Source organism: Lonchura striata, chromosome 1A (genome assembly GCF_050655825.1).
Source record: "Lonchura striata isolate lonStrDom1 chromosome 1A, ASM5065582v1, whole genome shotgun sequence".
Lineage (NCBI taxonomy): Eukaryota > Metazoa > Chordata > Aves > Passeriformes > Estrildidae > Lonchura > Lonchura striata.
The window spans coordinates 34,921,056-34,943,628 of NC_140741.1; the positions used below are offsets into that span (position 1 = coordinate 34,921,056).

At 37.0% G+C, this 22,573-nt stretch overlaps 1 protein-coding gene across 16 annotated transcripts in view; it reads right to left on the minus strand.

The window, feature by feature from the left end:
* Positions 1-766: 766 nt before the first annotated feature.
* SPAM1 (sperm adhesion molecule 1) overlaps positions 767-22,573 on the minus strand; it is a 40,260-nt gene continuing 18,453 nt past the window's right edge. For 8 of the 16 annotated variants that reach the window (XM_085569735.1, XM_085569732.1, XM_085569733.1 and 5 more), the window contains 5 exons: positions 22,262-22,389; positions 16,021-19,229; positions 11,882-13,069; positions 10,263-10,352; positions 767-8,446 (listed from right to left, as the gene is read on the minus strand). In XM_085569735.1, coding sequence (XP_085425861.1) covers positions 7,742-8,446; positions 10,263-10,352; positions 11,882-12,847 — 1,761 coding nt within the window. In that variant the 5' untranslated portion in view covers positions 12,848-13,069; positions 16,021-19,229; positions 22,262-22,389 and the 3' untranslated portion in view covers positions 767-7,741. The remainder of the gene's footprint in view (positions 8,447-10,262; positions 10,353-11,881; positions 13,070-16,020; positions 19,230-22,261; positions 22,390-22,573) is intronic. The other 8 variants (XM_085569738.1, XM_085569737.1, XM_031503706.3 and 5 more) reach the window with 5 other exon arrangements.

Genomic DNA, 22,573 nt, shown 5'->3' on the forward strand with positions numbered 1-22,573 from the left:
TCCCATGATGGTTTTTGGAAAATCACCCGTAAAATGACTCCTTGCCTCAAGAGATGCTTGTGATGGTGCTTTTGCGTTGTGATTAATGATGAGAGATGCCATTTCACCAAGGTCTTCTGCCTGCACTGAATAAGCGACTTGCCACATAGTCTTGCCATAGAGCATTAAGGAGAGGCTTGTTTTACCCGTACACACGGGGCTAACCTTTCTGGATCCATCTGCCAGTCTCAGAGCTTGCAACTGAAATGTGATGCTCTGGAAAGTGCTGGTGGTATTGCTTGATGAACGACATTCATACAGGTATAAAGGCACATACATATTTACTGTGGATACCTTTTCTATTAAACATGACACAATCATCAAAGCATTTTGAAAATTCGGCTTTCTTGGGTTTTCTAGAGACATAATTCAGCAATCTAGAGGATGCAGTTTGTGACAAAACTTTACTGGTTATGTCAGTTGGACCACAAAATCATGAAGCTCCCAAGAGCAGTTTGTTGTGGGCTAGCTGTAGAGGTGAAAAACTTTTTCATGCCCAGGTTTTGGTTACTGTCAACAGGACTTTTAGTGTAATTCTTAAAGTACTGAGTTATTACTCTTGTAAAATTAATTGCACATTTCCAAAATGACATTGGGTACTGGAGCTGGTCCTGACACCCAATGGTAATGTTGGGAAATAATTTTTCATTTCTTCTCTTAAATCTGATTGCTTTAGTCCAGATTTTATATTCAGCGGCAACTCTCAAACAAACAAGAGGGCGCTTCCTTTTTTTTTCTTTTTTTTTTTAATCATGTTTTGTCTTGGTTAAAGGTAGCCCATTTCTCCTAATGCTGTTCCCTAGCATTGGTATTTTGGGTGGAGTCAGAATTTTGAATGCCACTCTTAAAACTCTGACAGTGATAGTGTCTTCATCAGTTTCAAATCATGATACAGCTCTTGAAGTTGCTTGAAAATTGGTGGCAGAGTAAAAGGAACCAGGTCAGATCCTGCACGGAGGGAGAGCATAGCAGACCAATGCTGGTTTACTTGTCTCTGAGTAGCAGGCAGATGGCTGCTCCATACCTAGGTGCATCCTCACCAGCAGTCACAAATGTTTCAGCCAGTTCACCGTTTACACTACAACTAAATGGGGAAATCACTGGGGGAATGGCTGGAAAAGTTGATGAAGTGATTTATTCTGGTTGGATATGTAAAGGAACTGGGAAATAATTCACAGGCAAATCACTAAACTTTTATTTTTCTGCTATGTATCTTGCAATTTTTAAAAACTTGTTTTGGCTAAAGCAGTTACTGAATTTTGGGTGAATAGGTGAAAGGTTTTTGGCTGCCCTAAAACTGATTATAAGAATTTCCCCCATCTCCCCTCATCTGGTGACATGTAAAATAAAGACAGTCCATTAGTGAGAGTGATTTCTGGAAATGAAGTGGTTCTGATTATGGCATGGGGACAACACATAAAATTGAGCAGTCTCTCTCTTTTTGCAAGAAATACTAAATTTTAAGTAGTGCTTGAGTCTCATAGTGCTGGAACACTAACATTTACTTAACAATACATTGTAGGTATAGTAAAACTGAAAAAATACATTTCAGGCATATCCTCAAAACAATCTAGCAGAAGATGCACAGATAAATTCTAAAGCATTAATTCAGTTGTAGACTGAAGTCTTTTATAGTGTCTCAGGGGTTTTGCCAAGTTTAAAGTTCTGTTATATTGTTCTAAAATCTGTTCTATCTTTGCAAAACTGTATGATTATAAAAGGCATTCTTCATTTTACATACTGTTTGGTAATAGAATATTGTATGTGAACATATTAACAGCTCAAAGGACATTTGTTTTCGTAGCTAAAAGCTATCCTGTTATCCTGTGTGGCTGCAGACAGACAAGCCACTTAAACTTTCTAGGAAACATTTAACCACTAATAAAGTATTTTACTTTTCTGTCTTTTCTACTGTGTTTTGCACACTGCAGGACCAGTTTAGCAGAGTTATGGGACCATGCAGTGCCAGCTTGTTGAGTCTTCCAAGCTCTGAAGGGATAGCAAAGAAGCTTACTCCTTTGCAGAGACTTATTTGTGCTATAAAAATTTCTAAAAATTATCTTATGTTTCAGGTAACAATGCTGGGGATGCAATAAGCACATGGTCAGCAAAATGACTTCAACCAGCACTGCATATCCAGATCTTTCACATTTGGGGAGAAGGTATTTGAGACTCAGATTTGTAGTTCAGAACACTACCATTATCTGTATTTTAAGAACACATTTTAGTGACAGCTGAAGATCACAGAATTATTATGATTGGAAAAGACATCCAAGATCCAAGATTGAGTCCAACCTTTGAATGATCACCACCTTGTAAACTAGACCATAGCACTAAGTGGCACTTTCAGTTGTTTCTTGAATGCTTCCAGGGATGGTGATTTAGCCACCTCCCTGGGCAAATGTTAAGGAGAGGAAGCTTTCAGCTGAATGAAATCTTCGGAGAAGAGAGCAGGACAAAAGGTAGTATCTCACTGGCATATTCAGGTTTGTCCTGATATACCAGATGTTTGGTGAAAAAACATTTAGAATCAGTCATTTCTGCTAGAGAGGCTCTACATTAGGGAATGACTAGACATCTTTTCTGTTTGTAGGCCAGAGTCAAGCAGCTCTTGCTGAAGGGAACAGAAAACTGTGTTGAACTTTTTAGTGAGATACCCACCAGCGTCTGCATGTGTCATTTGTGCCCTCTGCTGGCTACAGCCCCAGAAGCTCTAGTATGTGCCCTAAATTCTTGTCATGCTCTGGTGAGGAAAAAGGTGAAGAAGGATTTCTGTAAGGACTGTTGAAGTGGCAGATTAAGGTTGTTAACTCAAAAATGCTGTGATTTGGATACTTAAACTTGGTATATGCAGTTCTTGCTGAAATAGTACATAGGATTTAGAGGCAGCCTAAGTCTGTTATTAGTCCAATGCCCTTAATTACTGGCTGTCCCAGCTACAAGGTACTTTCTACTCTGTTGTGACGTTAACATATTATTACTGGGGGACTTCAGGGTGCCCTTAGCCTCCCTTTAAATGGGTGGTTGTTTTGTCCCTGCCTCAGGAAATCATCACTTGACACAGGCAAGCTGTCTCTTGTCTCAACCTGCTGGTAGCCTGAGGGAACAGTGTGGTCCATGAGACTGCTAACATATGGTATATTTCTTCTGCAAAGATCCTGAAGACTTCTGTTGAATAAATATATTTCCTGATATGAAAACAAAAGCAGAGACTGGTGATTGCATATTGTCTAGAGTCCACATATATATATGGTGCTTAACACCACCCTCTGGAATTGTGTGCAGAGCCAAGATGTCAGTTGAATATATAAACTAATGATTCACATTAATTTTCATGCTGTCTGTGTCTGATTACTACTCAGTAAAATATCTTATCAGTTATAAACTAAGGCTTATACAAGTATACACTGAAAAATATCATCTAATTACTACTGACCAAGGAGAACTGTAATCAATATACCATGGTGGTGGTAACACATTAGTGAACATAATTAAATCCAAAGTTATTCCCTTAAGGATATTAATACTGATAGGTGTCCCTTACCTTATTGCCCTTTACTTTCTTATATATAACAAGGGGACAACAAATGTAGGAAGCTTTTGTAGTCCTGAGTGTCAGGGAAGACAGGAGTAGCTGCAAGAGCATTGAAACAGCTACATGAAAGAACTATTATGTAAAGACCCTGATCCTTGACTGGTATACACAAAAGCTTAGAATTTATCTTGAGTGCAGCATGTTTACGTCATCATCATCATCATGAAGAATAATGTGAAGCAGGATTAATTTTCAATGAAGTACTTTCAGAAGAACAGGGAGGTCTGGAATAGCTGGACTTTGGGAATAATTTAGAACTGGAAAGGGATGAAGTTAGACTAGTAAACTTTTTGCATCTGTTTCCAGCCATCTATACAATGGCTTTCAGTAGCACAGGAGAAAAATTTACAAAAACTAATAACAAAAAAAAGTCTTTAGGAAAGATGAAATAATTAAATAAAGCAGTATTTTTTTAAGACACACAATAAACTTTTTTTTTGTATCAATGTTATTTTTTTGAAATGAACTTCATTACTCCAACTTGAAGTCTCAGGCCCTAATTTTCCTGGCTATCTGCCAGTGCAAAAAAGCTGGCACAAGCACAGTGTGAAAAAATCTTTCAAGTAAGTTTTTTGTGTGTATGCTTAAAGAATGGAATTTAGTTGTCATCTTAAAAAGGTCATCAGTGCTCCATAATTGAATGTGTTTTAAAATTATATAACTGTCTCTGCTGCCTTGTTGTTTGTACTGAAAAGTGATGGATAGGTACATGTAGAAATCTGTCTGGAAGTTGTCTAGAACATATTGCACAGGTCTGAAATCTTCCATACAATTATTTGCTGATATATATATATTTACAACAGGATATGTGATGCAGGGAATAAAGCAAATTCTGCTGAACTCTTCAGGATTCTAGTCACATCCTAGGCTGTCTACAAAGTGATCTTACTGGCCTCTCAAAACATCTCTCCCTGTTGTCATTTTTACCAAAAAAAAACCAAAAAAAAAAAAAACCCTGTAAGGTAATGATTAGACTATGTTTTTATTCTGTTCAGATTCTTTAATTGCCAATTGCTATCTCCCTTTGAAGTAGGAATATCTTTGTATGTACCAGAATAAGCAACACGAGAAACTAGATCCAGGTTATTCAGATAGAGAAGCAGAATTTCAATTGAAATTCTAGCATAATGTCAACACATTGAAAGAGGGTATTTTAACAGTTTTCACTTAAACAGACTCTTTCATCAAACCCAGTTTGCATCTCCCTGTTCCTAAGTATTGCCAGCCTGAGGTTTCTCTAGAAAGGAGAAATACAAAATAATGAATGGCAATCAAAGTGAACTGTTCCTCTAGTGTTTAATGTTTTCAAAATTACAAGAATGCAAGAAATTAAAACTATAAGGCTAACTTATGATTACAGGCAATACAGTGAATAGAAGAAAGGGGTCTTTGGAAAAGAGAAAATAAATTTGGCTTTGAACATATGACAGCACCAGCAATGCAAAGCATAGCATCCCTTTCCTTCTTTTTTCCTTTTACTCTGTGGATACTCATTGACTCCATGTTGACTCTTTATCATAGAATACAGGTAAGACAAATATAATAAGAGAAAAAAAGAAAAATAATATATTTGGAAAATACTGTAATTTAACACATAGCAGGCCTAAATCCTGAAGTCTGTAGGATTGAAAGCATGAATTGCAGGTACATGTAGGTAATTTAAATAATCCTGAATGAATATTTGAAAGGTGGTAGGCAAACCATTGTGTATCAGAGCACAAGGTAGATAGCTACTTACACATGCAGCTTAGGAAGGCACAGTTCATTGCAATAGACTGCTTTCCTTTCATCTTCCTTGTACTTTTCTGGTCCTGGCTGTTCTCAAGAAAAAAAATAATATGGGATTGGATGAATAGGTCTAATATATCAGTTAGTGTGTTCCTTTATCTTTACAACGAGCCTTAAGCAAAGGTTGTCAATATTAAGTAACAGGTAGATAAAAATGTTGAATGGGAAGAGGTTGGTCTGTCCACATTCCCTACTGCTTCACTCTTTCATTTCTGCAGTTCACTTCCTCTGCATCCATTGGGAGGTCCTGGGGGCTCTGTTTCAACTCTTTTGTGATTTTGTCTTCTCATTCCTCCTTCTTGGTGATTTCCTGCTTGAATCATCAGAAATGTTCTGCTTGCTATTACCTGGCTGATAATCAAAAGTATTCATAGCAAGACTTGTAGATATTTTGAACCTGCAAGCTGTCTTACCACAAAGTGCTAAAGATCCAGTATCTTTCAGTTTAGCCATGTCAAAATGTTGTGAAAAAAATATAATTTCATATAAGTAATACAAGTTTTGCTAAGGTATTACCAGTGATGTTTCCAATTTTTAGAAACCATTTGATAGTTACCACAAATGCAGTGAAGGGAGTTCAGGCACAGGAGTTTTGATACCATGCCTTTTCTTTGCCCAAGATGAAATAACCAAAATCAAAGCTGCAGTGGAAAAAAAACATGTTTTGCACGAGTGATCAAAACCAAATAGATTATTTTTTGCTGAACAATCTTCTGCATATATATATTTTTATTCATGATTCCACTTGGAACATTAATGGCAGAAACAGCTTTGACTCGTGGACTTATCACTGTAACTGGGATGAGAAAATTGTTACTTCCTCTTGATAACTTGTTGTTCAAAAGCCAGAAAACATTATTTCTCCATGTTAGGTTTAAAGGCTTCATCTATTTTTCTGCATCTTTGCTATGACCAACAACCTGCAAATTCAAAGAAAATGGATATAATAATATGTGTTTTCTGCTAGATTAAGGAATGAACTTTTTATAAGTAAATGGCCACTATATTGAAGTCCTGGTTATTTTCATTAGTGAGGCAGGCTATATCTGTGAGAGGTGGTGAATTATTTATGCAGATCATGCCTGGCTCTAGGGAGATTTTTAGTGTATTCATACCAGCAGCCACTCTTCACCCATCAGAAGGCCAACTGTCTATTAAGTATCTGACATAATAACTTGAAAAGGTTATTTTATCAAATAAACTGCAGCTAATTGCTTCTAAATGCTTAAACTGACAATATGTTAATCATAACTAGACTCCTGATATGATACCGGGAGTAGTTTTCTTCTGAGGTATCTCTGCTACTTTCACACATTGCTTTTGGCAATGGAATAGTATAAAGCAAATATTTTAAGTTCTGTCAGCAAACTGAATGGGAAGGGTGGTCCTGAGATTGCCTAAGGTCCCAAGTGACACTTATCTTTCTGCCTCCACTGCTGGGTTTTCCTAAGGAGCAAAATGGTTTTCACCAAAGAGACTCCTCAGGAATAACGAAGCATACAGTCCCATGCACAGACTTTTGTCCAAATGGCACATACAGCCCTATCCAGTTCCTAGGGATGACTGGATGGAGAAACTAGGACTGGTGACCTGTGCTGGCAGGGAATGCACAGGCAGAGCAGATGAGTTGTGAGTATTTGCAAGACAAAAAACTGGAAACCGAGAAAGGGACATTTAAAGTAAGGAGGAGGGTTTGTGAGAAGAAAGGATAAACCTACAGCTCAATTTTTAAATAATGAAGCTGTAATATTCAAAGTCAACACTGACACTTAAATTAGAACTTTTTGAAGAATTACAACTATATTTAATTAAAAGAAAAGCTATAGCATCCCTAAAGGTTCTGTGAAAAGTGGAGGAACATTACATTCATCAGATAAATTTTATGCTGCAAAGTTCCACAGATCTAAAGTTAAGGCAAATACTTTAAAAGATAATTCCATTCATATGGAGTGAAATTAATTCTTGCATAGATCATCAAACCTGATGACTTATTTTATATATTATATGTTTAACTGTCTTAACTTGAAGTACACAAAACAGCATTGTCAACCATTTTTACTTTTTTCCAAATATAATGGTCAAAAATGTAAACTGTAAAAAATGTTTCTTATTCTGGATTATCCTCTCATATAGTATAGTCAGTATATACAGACCAATATATTTTTGGCACAGATAATAGTTTATAGAACTAAACTGAAGAAATACATTCAAGCTGAAGTGGCACCCATGGATTAGAAAAGGTTACCTGATACAGATAAGATCATAAGCCTTTCTGGAATTATTTTGGTTGTTTGTTTTGTAAACAAAACCTTTAGAATTTCAAATATAGTCAGGAAAAAGGATATTCTCACTTTCATGGATCATTTGTATTAAGGCTCTCAAAAGGAGAATTAAGTGAAACAGATTAAACATCCTTATCTTATAGGATGAAGAACTACTGAAAGTACGAGTATCATTTTCTTCTAAATCATAGCTACTGGCAGCTGTAGCAGTGTTATATTCTGCAGTTGTTATATTAAGTATATTATTTCCAGAGGTAGATTGGAAATCTTCTACTTCAGGATGTGTAGATAATGTCGCCTTACTCTCAGAGGTAAATGAAAATGCTGTTCTGTTAGACAGGATCTTTTCTTCAGAGGCTTCTATGTTAGAAAGTGAATTTGAGGATATCTGAATGCAAATATCTTCTGAAATGCAAGCATGGAGGTAATGGATGTCATTTATATCAGCTCTAGGTTCACAGCTGTGCCCTGCATAACAATGACAATCAAATTTTTCTATGAATGTTTGCAGATCCTGATATGATGGCTGCCCTTGTAAAGTGTATTTTCCATCCTTTGTCATTTGAATTGCAATATTTTCAGGGTTCAAGTGAAGATAGTCACTGGAATTCCATTTTTTTCGTGCACAAGCACCAGAGTCTTGGCATAAAACTTGGCTACATATTCTGGCTGCCATTGTGACGTTGATGAGGTATGGGGTCAAAGTCCTCCTAAGGTAGTTGTCCAGAGTTCTACAGGTGTTCTGTGAAAAGAGCATTATATCTCCACATTTTAGTACGGAAACCATTAAAATGCTGTCATTCTAATAACAGTACCACAGCATATGTCTATAAATGTTTCCCCTGAGGATTTGGTAATAGCTATAAGTTGTTGTTTGAAGCAATTTTATCTGAGAAGCTTTTATAAAATTCAAGGATCTTAGCAAATTTATGTTGTGTAGTTTCTGGAGTTGTTACAGAAAGCAGTTAGATCAGAAAGCAATTGTCTTTAAGTTTTCATTTTATCTCTATATTTCATGTAGCTTTTTTAATCAGATGCATTTAAAGATGTTTCATGAAGACTTGAAGTTCCTTTTTAAGTCTTAAATAGTTTGAATGGGTCTCGGAAAAAAACTCTCACTTCTTCAGTCTGAACAAATACTTTGTCTATCAAGTCGTCTCTGAGATTTTTCAGCTTTCCCCTGACCTGAATAGCTTAGCTACAGGGCAGGGACCTATCATGGCATTTTTAAATTAAAAGAATTGTGGTTGGATGGTCAAATTGAAGGTATGCTAAGACCATCTAACTAATCATGCAACTGGCATATGTTCTGTGCATTCTTGGCACAGTTTAATAACCAGAAGGTTTGGGAGTTCTCTCTGTTCCTGACATTATGGGCATTTGCCCAATGCCACATGTAGATACTCCCAGCATTTATACCCATGGAGATCACTTTGATGAGTCTAAGATATATGTAGGGTTTTTTTGGCTTTCTTTTAGGTATATGTAAAAATGCTTTCAAGAGATTTTGGTTGTTGCAAAAGTGAGGCTTACAGTAACATTTAATTGCTGAAATGCTAGTGACTGTGAAAGCTGTAAAAAATCAGATACAATTAATATACAAATACATAGTCTGACTGAGCTGTGGAGACTTTTTTTTTCTCACAAAAATCTCAAAATTAAGACAACAAAAGTTGTTGCTCATTTATGTTCTGATATTGACATAATGGACAGAAAACTTCCAGGTGCTACTGATATCCTTTCTCAAAAGCAGGCACATACAAAAATAGTCAAGGTCGGATGTTTTCGGGGGAAAACAACCTTACAGAGCTGTGGAGGTGTATTTGGCCATGCTTTCTGTGACAGAAGGTCTGGCAGGGATGATTTTGGTTCTTTGCACTCAGAAGACTCCACAAGAGTCTTCCCATACAATAGTTTTTAAATCTAACTTTCCTGGAAGTTAGAACTACCTGGAAAGAATAATGAGAACATCCTTGTAACAGTTTCTCAAACTATGTATTTCCCTTCCTAAAACAAACTAGAGTTTTTTCTTCTGACTCAGATGTTTCATACAATGAAATTAATCAAAGTAGTATTTGCAACACACAGAAAAGGCTAGGGATAAACTTTTACAGACTGACTTCTCCTATTGTTGCCAAGTTCACCACTCCAAAAAGCAGAAGGGTTTTCTAAAACTTGTTCTGGGCAAGCCTATATAATTTTTTATTTACCTCCCAGCTAAAATAAAATGAAGATATAGGAGACTAAAATAAAATTAAGATATAGGAATTCTTTCTTATACTAATTAAACAAGTTCTAACTTGACTATGGTTATCATAGTAAGTTGTCCAGTTACCCAGAGTCAACAGAACTGAGACACTGAAAGACTGAACTCTTGTTCTGCATAGCCAATGATGACTTTAATATGCCTCAGATATGCTTGGGATTTGACAACAAGAAACTGCTGGCAATATGGAGTCATCATTTCAAAAGTAGAAGATGTAGGTGATCATAATGTTTTAAATCCTTTTCACTTTATTTCTCCTTTAAAGTTTCATATGATAATTGATCTAGCATACCTTATTTTGTGTTAAATTCATATCACCCCAGATCACAATTCCAGAAGCACCCAGAGCAGCAGATTCTCCAATGGTATTTACCAGGTCATCCTGAAGGAAAATATGCAAAGAATCATACAAATGTAAGTACCTATAACATAAGGGCAAATAAAAAAATGCATATAGTAAATGACATATCCAAAATAATTACTTTGAAGATGACAAGCAATGATACAGAATCCGAATGTCTTGCTCTCAGTTGCACAATTTTATCCTAAAATTGGATTGCACAGGTGATACCAGAAAATGATGCCAACAATATCCAATTTATATATGTCGTCTGGTTAAAAAAACAAGGCTGTAAAACTGAGCCAATGCTTAGGCATATCACATACACTCCTCCAGCCATGTTATGGCTTATTTTGCTGCATTGCCTCCTGGCTGCTCAGAGTTGGTAGCAACTGGTTTCAGTAATGCCGTGGGATAAAGATACTGGAAAGCACAGCTTTGGGGTTTTTTTTGTTTTTTTTTTTTTTTTTAACTTAATTTCTGTTACCACAAAGTGCTAAAACAGAAAGGTAGCAAGAGAAGGAGTTTTCAACAGTAGGAATCTCCCTTTTCCAGAGAATGTCTCTGGTCTTTTACATAGATTGATTTTGAAAATTTATTTCTGTTCAGTTTGCCTTTTAGGGTCAACTAAGCCCAGTCCTAGCAAAATGTTAAGGTCTATTTGGGATGGGAGAGGATTATGATAATGAAAAAACAATTAAAAAGTAAGTTACTGTAGGGCACAACACACACACACACACAAAAAAAAACCCCAAGAATTAATTTAAAGATTATACAATTTATTAATTAAGATCCCAGCAGGGCCCCTGACAGCACCCCTTGCTCCCTGAATATATCTACAGAGCTGAGGACAACACTTGCTTATGCTCTGTCCAGAATGTGGGAGGACACCAGATAGAATGCCATCACCAGGACTCTAACTTCCCCTTCACCATGGGCTGGAACAACAAGAAGAGATTCCTCAGAATGGTGATATCTCTGATAGGGTGGGTGTCTATAAAAATGTGAAGGGAAAAGTATGGCCAGAACTGCAATAACATGATTAGATTTTAATCAGAGCCTAACCTTAATTAAGTCATGACATGCTGAAATACCACTTTTGTGCTTGAGTACAACTGAGGGCAGATTTTTTTTTTTGCCAGCTTTAAATAATTTTTAAGGAAAGAAAGACTCAGTTTTACTATACTTTTTTTCTTATAACCTAAAAATTGGGTAGTATGTGAGCCCAGTATTACTACTTCTCTTTGAAACTACATCTCTTTCTCCTCTTTCACTTGTATTTCTTTCTTCTGACCAAGTGTGTTAAATATGTTTTCTTAGTGTTGTGATATTTTGTTCCATGTGGGAACAACTCAGAGAGTAAAACACTATTTGATAAATATAATGAGAAAGGTTTGAAAATTGACCTCTTATTGTTTCATTTGATCAAATTTCTTTGGTGGATTAATTTAATTTTTTAGACAAAATTGCACACTTCTTTCTGATGCAAGTTAGTATATTCACTAAATAAGTGTCACCTGGTAATTTCTTGCCATATAAAGTTGAATTATTTAAGGTCTAGTTTCACTCACCTCAGAGAGATATTCCTCATAGACATCTGTGAATACTGGCCGTGTATATACAAAAACTGGAAGGGGATGACTAGAGTTAGAGACATAGGAAGTTCTAATGGCTTCTTGAACTCTGTTGCGAACAAAGAGTTGAGCATTTCTGGAAGATTTTAAGGCTGTCTCTAGATAAATAGATGGATAAAGTGCTGTGCTTTTCTCCCACAACCAGTTAAGCTCATTATTTCTTTCTATTTCAATATCTAAACATGCTCCTGTATAATTGTGTGGGTTTTGTTTGTAATCATAGTTATAACAGTCTGGATAAAGGTAATATCCCCACAGGCGATTTGGTTTCATTTCTATGCCCAGCTTCAAAGTTTCCAACATAAATGATTTTGCTGCAAATTCAAATTCCATTTTAGCTATAGTTCTGGATTCAGCTTCGGATATACTGAGATCTCTCTGCTGAACTAGCTCAATGGATTCTTGTCTATAAATATCTTTTGATCCCCAGTTCCTTATCCACACAGGTCTCCAGTTTTCCCAGTCAATGACAGCCAATCCAAGCTGTTCATCTGAAGGAATGTAGAACTGGATGTCCTCTCTGGCTTTTTTTAAATGATTCTCCAGCAGTGAGAGTTGAGGGAGTCCTCCATTGAATGCCTCTCCTGTGACTTCATTTTTGTAAGGATAGTAGCCAATCCTGTCTGGATAGAAGAGAGTGATGTTTTGCCCCACAGATGTCTTTAGTGTGCTTCCAATTAGAGGAAAAAAATTCATGTCCAGCTGCACTCCAGTCCTTTCAGTACAAAGTTCTGTAGGAGCATTCCAGATAGAAAGGAAAGGTGAATTAGAAAGAAGTGGACGAGCTCTTATGTTCAGAGATGAGCAGCAAGAAACTAGAAGAGTGGCAAACACCACACCAGATGTTACAGGATAAGTACAGGTAACACAGATGCCAAAACTTTGCAGTCTTACAGTTTCCATTGCAGCATGTGCAGTGACATTAGGTGCTTCTGATCAGACTGAAATTAAATACTCTCTGAGTGTTCAGAAGGTTGGTAGTCTGTCAAAAACTTTATAGTAAAATATATTTCTTCAGATTAATACCTATTAAGCACTATTCCTTGGGTGTAAAATAGGGGTGTCCTTTTTTGGAGGCTCTCTGTCATTTCAGGCTGCAGGAAACTTTCCAACAACTTCTCAGACCTAATACAGAAAAAAAAAAAAAACAAATGTGAAGTAAGAAATTATAAATATTTCATTTTAACCTTGAATCAAGTACCATTTCTGATTTTGAATATATTGTAATGCTTGAATACAATTACCCTTTGAAGGAAAATAACAATGTACATAGAGAAATAAACTGTACTATTCCACTGTCAGTTTTATGCCTCAAACTTAGATTTTAAAAAATTAGATTTAAAACAGGCAGTGGAACAGTATACAGTTACTCATAGATCAAAGCGGTCAGAAGTAGTCCAGACTGTGTCAATTACTGATGTCTGTAAAAATGAGCAGTTTCACGGTGATTTCTCTTAATCAACAGCATTGTATATATAATATTTCTCACCTACATAAAAATAAAGTTCTGATCCCTCATTTGTTAATTTTATAGAGTCCTTAAGGGAAAATACAAGATAATATAAAACAAACCTTGGCTGGTTTACACTTGCAAAAAACCAATTGATGGATACTTATTTAGCTCAGTGAGGTATCTGAAATATTGTAGGCACTCTATCTTCTGTCCAGGCCTCTTTTAAACAGGCTCAAACATCTGTGAATCACTTTGGTATATGGCTGGCTATATGTTATTTCAGGCCATTTGAGATGTACAGATTAAGTGGCCCTGAGTCAAAGTCTGCCCAGGGGTGCAGTTCATTAGGAAAGCTGGGGCTGTCTATACACCCACAGTGTAATCACATTTAGTGGTGATAGCCTCAGTACAGACATCAGCTTTTACATAGAATCTCACTAGCTAAAGCATTCTCTGTGCAGTAACTCCTAAATCTACATTCCTTCTGATTTTGAAATGGTTCAGACATGAATCTGTCACTTTCTGTGATGAGGCAATAGAGTATGTAAGGATACAGATAAGAGTGTACACAGAATTATAGGGGTCACCATGAAGTTGGCCATGGAGTGGCTGGCAATGTAAAATCTCTAAGGACAAATTCAAGAAAAAAAGAAAATAGTATTTTAGTTTGTATTTATTGAATTCATCCAGAAGTGGAATATACACATTTTCGTATAGAATCAGCGGATGGACTGAAATCTAACCAATCATGCAGATATTTCATCATTCCACAGCTGCTGATGTGATAACTAAAGAAACTCTGCCAAGAGTCAGTTTTATAAACTAGACTTAGATTGTAAATACAATTACCAGGAAAAAAGGTGTGTCTCTGTTAATTTAAATTGCTTATAAATCAGTACCTAATTTGCATGGCATCTGCTTGATGAAACTTGTAGAAAAGCTGTCTGCATGCATTTCCCACAGCTGCCCAGAGGTGTCAGCAGGAAAAAGCTATCTCTCCGCTGAGCTAAATAATTTTGGCTATTTCATGTCTCCTCATATGACAAATGCTATAATCCCTTATTCATCTTTGTAGCTAGATTTGCTGCAGTATGACCATTGCTTTGTTGTACTGTGAAGCTCAGAGGTGGACACAACATTCGAGATGTGGTATCATCAGTGATAGAATAAATAAACACATTGCTTGACCTGCTGGTGGTGTATACTCTTGTTAATGGCATCCAAAAAGCTGTTGGTGTTCATTGCTGCAAAGATTCATTATTCAATCCAATCAATTTTGTAGAGCCTACTCTACAACTTCATTCCAGCCATTCAGCTCACAAGCCTGTACTGGTGCATGGGGTGATTCCTCTCCAGTTGTAGGGCTCAATGTTTTCAAATGTTGGACTTCATGATGTTCCTGTCAGCCTCTTTCTCTGTGGAGGTCCCTCTAAATGGCAGCATGATCCTATGGCATATCAACCATTCCCAAGTCTGGATTATCTGTATACTTGCCACAGGAACACTCTTCCATTGTTCAGATAATTAATCAGGATGTTATATAATATTGGACTTAGTATGAAGCTTTAGTGTACATTACTAGAAAGAGATTTCCAGCTGGACTTTGATGGGCCTCCAGCTGTACATCCTGGACTGATGTTAACCCTTTGAGCCTGACAGTTTGGCCAGTTTTCAGTTTCACTGTCCAATTATCTAGCTTGTACTTAATCAGTGAGAATGTTACAGAAGACTGTTGAAAGCCTTTCTAAAATCAAGATCAACAGTATCCAATGTCTCCCCTTGTCCACCAAGCCAGTCGTCCCTTTAGAGAAGGCTGCCACATTGGACAGGCCTAATTTTCTCTTTGTTAATCCTTGCTGACTATTTGCAATCGCATTCTTGTTCCTAATGTAAATGTTTTCCAGGATTATGTGCTCTCTCAGCCTCCCAGGGTTTAGGTGAGGCTGGTCTGACCACCTTATAGTTCTTTGGATCTTCTTTTTTTAACCTTTTTAAGAAAGGAGTTACATTTGCTTTCTTGTAGTCTTTGGAAACTCCCCCAATCACTGTGACTATTCAAAGATTATCAAGAGTGACCTTACAATGACATCAGCAGCTTCTTCAGCACATACCCTCCTTGCAGGCACATACCATTATGTCCCATAAACCTGTGTGTGTCCAGTCTGCATAAGTGTTCCTGACCCTGAATGTCCTTTGCTACTGGATCTCCTGCCAGCTCCACTCAGCACTAGACCCATATTTTCTCTTGTCTTCTGCTGCTGCTATACCTCTAGAAGCCCTTCACGTTGGCCTTCACGCATCTTGCCAGATCCACCTCCAGGTGGGCTCTGGATTTCTTAACCACATCCCAACAGCTCAAATAGTGCTTCTTGTTCACTTGTCCCTGCTAGTACCTCATGTGTGCTTTCTTTTTATGACTGAGCTTTGCCAGGAGCTCATTCTGCCATTTCTTGATTTCCTGAATGTGGAGATTTTCGAGCTTGGAAAAGGTGATTCTTTAAGATCAGCCAGCTCCTGGACCCTTCTCTCCAGGGCCATCTCCCAAGGAATTTCTCCAAGCAGATGCCTCGAGAGATCTAGATGCCAAAATGTGCTTTCCTGAAGGCAGTGGTTATGATCTTACCATTTCCTTTGTTGCCTCTTTTCAAGATCCTGAACTCCACCATCTCATAATCACTACAGCCAAGACCCAGCCTTCACATTTCCTGTTTGTAACTATGAGGTACACCAGAGCATCTCTCTTCCTGGCTCCTGCATTATCCTAAGTGACTCTTCCTGAGAGAATACAGAGGGAGACTTCTAGAACAAACTTAAAGAATTCTGTACTGAAATGCTACAGAAACCTTTTTCCATTTATGCAAATACATCTTATTCAAATTAAATAAATTTTCACACATAACCAGCTGATACACACCAGCATCTGCCAGGACAGTGATCTTTTATGTTATTGGTTTGATCATAAGAAAGTGGGAAAGCCTCACAAAGAAGCTGTAGGAATAGTTTGGATTTACTGTTCCTCCTTTGTTTACAAGACATTTCTTGCTCCCGTTGAAGTCAGAAAACTGCAGAACATAAATTTTATTATTTGTTCCTGTAAGGTTTTTTTAATGAGTGGATTTCAGTAAGAGGCTGACGATGTAAAGGAAAAGAGGAAAACATTGTTTGGAATGTTACATATACTGGTTTTGCTAGAATTTGTTTATTGTCGGCTAATCATGCAAAGTTAAATCTAACAGTTTGTTGGGAAATGGTTTTCCTGCAAATCTTACTGTGATGTACTCTACTGGGTATGAGTTAACAGATTATTTTATGTGATAGTTAAAAGGATTGCCTTCATCCCAGCCTAACAATGACAGCTCTGATAAATGTTACTCTCTTCAGTCTCCTTGATGGTGGTCTAAATGAGTTGAGTCAGAAAGCTGCCCTTCTTCTTCTCAAAAAGTCAATTACTTGACAATATATTAACAGTAATTGTTCATGGGATCCCTGACTGGAAGTACATATTGATGGAGCCTTTTGTCTAGGGAAAAAGCTTTGACTTCAGATTTTCCCAAATCTGGCATTTCTAAAGGTTAAGCATTACAGGAAATCATATTAATTTTCTTGGCTTAATTATTGCATCATTTTTCACAGCATAGACTGCACTGCAGAAATCCACATGGTTGAAAGTGCAAGTGTGCTCTTGTGTTTTGGTAACTACACAGTCATAGATTCGGGCCATGCCACATGTCCCTGAAAAGGTGGACTCTGAAAAGGTTCCACTAGACCAAAGACAGTCTGAGAACAAAAAGGGAAAGAAGTGTTATAGATACCCTTGAACTTCACACAAATCCATGTTTGTTGCCCCACAAGTGGATGGTGTATTGCATCAAAATCACTGTTCATACTGTTTGGCTTATGTTCAAAACTTGCCACTAAACATTAAAATCAGATCTGCTAATATTAAACTTAAGCCAATAAACAAAAAGAGTATCTGATATTCTTATGTTAATAGTGTTAGTTACACTTACTGAATTTCAATCAAAAGTCTGTAAAATCTTGCACTTTCACTGTTTTAGTTTGAACACACAAAGGCAGGCGTGCTCTTTGTGACTTCTGAGGCAGAAGGTGTCACTGAACTGTGCTATCTTCTTGAACAACAGCATGTAATTACACTTGCAGTGCCACTATCATTAGTGTAGTTATCATTTTAGATTACAGATTGCATACCTCTCATGTGTTTATTAACTGTTTTTTTCACCAATTGCCTATTAATTAATGGCATAATAACAAAAAAAATACTGGTGTGAAAATTGGCTGGTCTTTTCCCTATGCCAAAGAAAATATAGATATAGAAGTCAGCATGTAGAACTGCAGGGTTTTTATGGGACAGAAGAATCTAGCTCTTTAAATCTTTGCATTTAAGTCTTTAAATGCCTGAGGCTGTGATGTAAGGTATACGGCCAAGCATGCAGATAGAACCAGAATATTTAAGGATTTATTCCTTATTCTTTTGTTTTCATATAAACACTAGCTACTTCAGTGTAGAAATAACTCTTGATGTTACAGACAAAATAAGGTATTAGACAGCATAACTTAAGTTCTCAGGAAAAGTTGTTTTGTATTGTCCTTTATGTGAAGGTTACAAAATGTAAAGTTGTACAGATGTCTAAGGACTCAATTCTAGTTTCTTTGAAGATGTCAGCACTGATTAAGTCCTAAGGAGAGATAGAACATACTTCTGAGGAGCTGACTAAGTATATATTAAATGTCAACATATTTCAACTTGGAAGAAACCTGAAGGAGAATCCAAAGCACTTTTTAAAGTTACCAACAATACTGATACAACCATACACAGTTTCTCTAAATAGGCTCTAATCAGCCCACACTGCTGGGAAAGGGCTGACCGAGGTCACACATATTCTTTATAGATCAGTGGAAAACAATCAATGTGTCTGGCATCTGTTCTGCTGTCCTTGGATGCCCCAGTGGTGCTCCTGTGGGAAATGGCCCTGTTCCCTTCCATTCTATTCTGGAGGGGTCTTTCTTCTGGATGAAGGGAACAGTATCACTCTTACAACCTCAAATTAAACCCTCCTGCTCTTTTTATAGATGCATGTTCTGGCTAGAGGCTATTTGTTCATTACAAACAAGGATCAGAGTCATGAAACATCCACGGAAGAAAGGGAAGAATAATGTTGTAGTTGTATTGCATTCCCCGTTTGTGTAATTTTGGCATTTATTAAAGAGGCAATGACATTCAGTTAATACAAACACACACGAATATTGTGATGATAACATGAACATTTCTGAGGAATAGAAAGCTGCACAGAAAGAAGGTCCACCTCTGGAAGTATGCACCATCTGTGCTACACAGCTGATGGCAGGTTTAACCTGTGAAGGGTGATATTTGCATAGAGGATGGCCTCATTGTTACAAGTGCATTAAGCTTCACATCTCTGCAAAGTCAGAATTTGGTAAGCACTGATCTTGACAGTGGTTTTAAAACTCCGCTCTAATTTCAGCAGATTCTTCTCAGCTGGGCTAAAGCAACTGTTAATGAGGTCACATAATGAATTGTTGAGGTTGAAAATACTTCAGCTGATATAGAGGAGAGGAAGGGGTTTTTATAATTAGGTACATGAACCAGCAAAACGGGCTAGTTTAGTCAGCATGTCTGATTTAAGAGATGCTTGTCAAACTACACCCCAATGCTGTGGCTGTCCTTATCATCAGAACTGCCAAATCATCTCTTTCATCATTGGTTACTCCCATTCCTGAGTACAGGCCAATGAGTACAGGAGGAGCTGAAAAAACCTCTTGAAAATTTCTGCAAGCATTCCTGACTGTTGCCTGTGGAAAAAAAATTAAAACATGCTCATGATGTAAAGATCAGGAACTGAGTATCCACATTGTAGACAACCCTCTTTAAAAATACCTATGCAAAAGTATTCAAACAACTTTTTAATTATTTAAATGAGTTAAAGATATGGTTTTAACTCATTTTATTTAAATTAGTTAAAATTTTTTACTAAATTTACCCAATTATTTTCATACTCTTTTGATGACTGCTGCAGTGTTCCAGGATTACTTTCATGTATTTAGTAAAACCTTTTATTCTCTTTTTTATTCTCTTTCCTCTTAATTGATGTTCCAATTTGGTTTTTAGCAAGTTAGTCAAATAAACTACCTGAACACATTTCCAAGAGTACTTAGAAAAATTTCCTTTGCTGCATTCTGTATAAATAGATGTGGTAGAACTTGGATTTTATAATGACAGTTTTCATTGCAGAGGAATCAGGGACAAAATAAAGAGTTAATCATATGTGGCTATAAAGTAATTTATCTCACTAAGACTATCCTGAAAAATGTTAAATGTCTGCTGAATCTCTTGTATTTTGTGGCAAAACAAGCCCAAACATTCTCTATAGCAAGAAAAATGCATTATCAGTCAATATAGAATTTAAAAATGTACTTTGATATTTACCATAAATATAGATTATTAATATATAGCTAATTAAAGGCAAGAATAACCTGGAAGCATATTTGGATCAGTGTACTACACCACTGCTATCCTAATTTAGAATACTGGGCAAATCACAGCTCAGTTTTTAAAAGCATCTAGTGGTTTTACTTGGGGTTTTTTTTAGTCAAACATATTTTTACTTTATTACACTGAAACCTCTTGAATAATTTTAATTAGAAGCCTTAAAAAAAAAAAAAAATGAATCACAAACAAAAGGCCCAAACGGAATTTTCTTTGGGTTTGTATATTCAGCCTATTCTTTGTTCTGACTATTTCTCAAAGTAGGAGGTCAAATTTTCATAGTCATAGAATGGTTTGAGTTATGGAGGGACCTTTACAGGTCACCTGGTCCAACACCCACTAGGGATATTTAAGGATCCCACTAGGGATACTTAAGATGCCTAGTGTCATATTTTCTTCAGCATCATGTATTCCAGCATAATTTTAAAATCTTTTGGACAGCAACATTTACAAAGGGCTGTAGTGTAGATCACCGTGCATGCTGCAGTACAAGAACAACCTTCCTCAGCACTTTACTAGATCTTCTCAGGGAGCTCTACCAAACAAAACAATGTTATACCTACAAGTGTGTAGATAGTATCAAAAGGGGGCCATAATACAGAGAATTATAATCCACTATTAGTAAGCATTTAATTATATTAATCTCCCTTATGAGTACTATTTTGAAAATCAGAAGTCTGAACCAAACATAAAAATATATATTCTTGCCTTCTAAGCCAACATGCAGCACAGGAATAACTGCAGTACTTTTTTATACAAAACTGGTATCATTTCACATCTGTGTTAAAAATGTATTTCCCCTTCAAGAAACTATTACCCTCATCTAGGATTTATGAAAAAAAAAAAAAATGTCCACTGTACAAAACTATGCCTTTACAAAGATGAGACTGCTCTGGAGAAGAGACCAGGACAGACTTCTGCATAATCCTGCGAAGTACTGCAGTATTGAAATTAACACAGCAGTCAATTCTGTATCTGAAACTGTTTGAGTCACAAAATTGTGCTGTCCTTCTTAGAAAAAATAGAATCTTCAAGAAAGACGTTAATGCTGTTCCCTTTCAAATAAAGGGAGCAGAAACACCCCTGGGGTAAATGAAACCTGCATGGATGAAATTGTTTCTGGATATTCAGTAGCCATACTCTATAGAGTGTGTTGCTAGAGCAACAGGAGATGGGGGTTGCAGGGGAAGGGGTCCTCAAAGCAAATTATTTGTGGAAATAAATATGTATTAGTAACCTCATATCAGTTTGTACATTAACATATGTCTTCACGGTATGACATTTCAAGTTCTCTTCTGCAATACCTGAATGCTCTCTTTTTTAATCTTCCTCTCCTGGGATGCAATTCATTCCATATTCCTTTCTCCCATGATTGCATATAAATAAATACAATCTCACAAAAATATGAAACTGCAGTAAAGAAATAAGCCTTGCCTCAAGAGTAATTTCTCTTTCGTACTGTGTTCTTTTTCACCTGCTGTTCCTTCACAGCCCTCACATAGCCTTTTGTTATTTTGATAAACCTACTAATACCTAGAAGCCTGTCTAATTGCCACCCATCCCTGGAGATAAGTGGGAGAGATGGGTAAACAGATGTCAAAATCTCAAAACAAAAGTGAGTACAAAGCTATGCAGAAAACCGGTGATTTATTAAGGAGGCATTAGCATTTATCGAGCATTGTTCTGGGAAACGGGTATGCAGAGAATTAACAGTTCAACTGAAAAGAAGAAAGGAGTGCAGTTGGGCCTGCCTGAGCAAGAACATTAGCATAACCCTTGGAGAAAGCCTTAGGAAAAGGATTTACAGCACGGCAACTGAAAGCAGGGGCTTGTGGCTCTGAGCTGAGAAAATTAGTTCTTTTTGTTTGGGCCTGCCACTGGTTAGGGTGGCAAAGTTGGTACTTTCTCTACCGACAACTGGGACACCTGATCCCACCATCTCATCTTCTCTCTGAGACAACCTGCAAACCTTCATAAACTGACTAAACAGCAAAGCTAAGAAGCACAGTGGTGTCTACTGGTTTTAAGAGACCTTAACATCTAGGATGTTGGGAGAGTGAGTTTGGAGCACTCACTTGGGAACTGGGACTTGGACAGTGTTTGGCAGTCAGGCCTGGCTCTCACTGCCCACATCCTCACTCCCTCTCAGATTTTCCATCCTGGGAGGCTTTAGTGGATGCCCCTGCCAGCCCTCACCTGTGTGAGATTACCCAGCACATGCTCCATTGCTTACATGCAACTCTGATTCAAACCTCTTGCCACAGCTGTTTTGTGGGTTGTCATGCCTGCCTGTGGCTTAATGTAAAAAATAACTATTACACTGCACCATATCATTTACCTGAGTTCAAAGGCTGAAAACGTGCAGGTAACTTTTCTTTCAACCCTGATTAGAAGCATTCGCTAGGGAGAAGCAACTTCATATTGAATTTTCCCAAGTGTAAGTTCATACCGATAAACTTTAGATTCCTGAAGAAACAGAAATCCCTATGAGCATACTCATACCTGTAAAGGAAGCCTATTCCCACCTCCTAAGAAAAATTGCCTAGTCTAAGGACTTAGCCTTAAAAGCTTGAAAAATGACTTATTTAGAATAAATAAGGTTGTTTTAGCAATTTTGTTTGTCTGGGGACATAGATTTTACTCAATATAT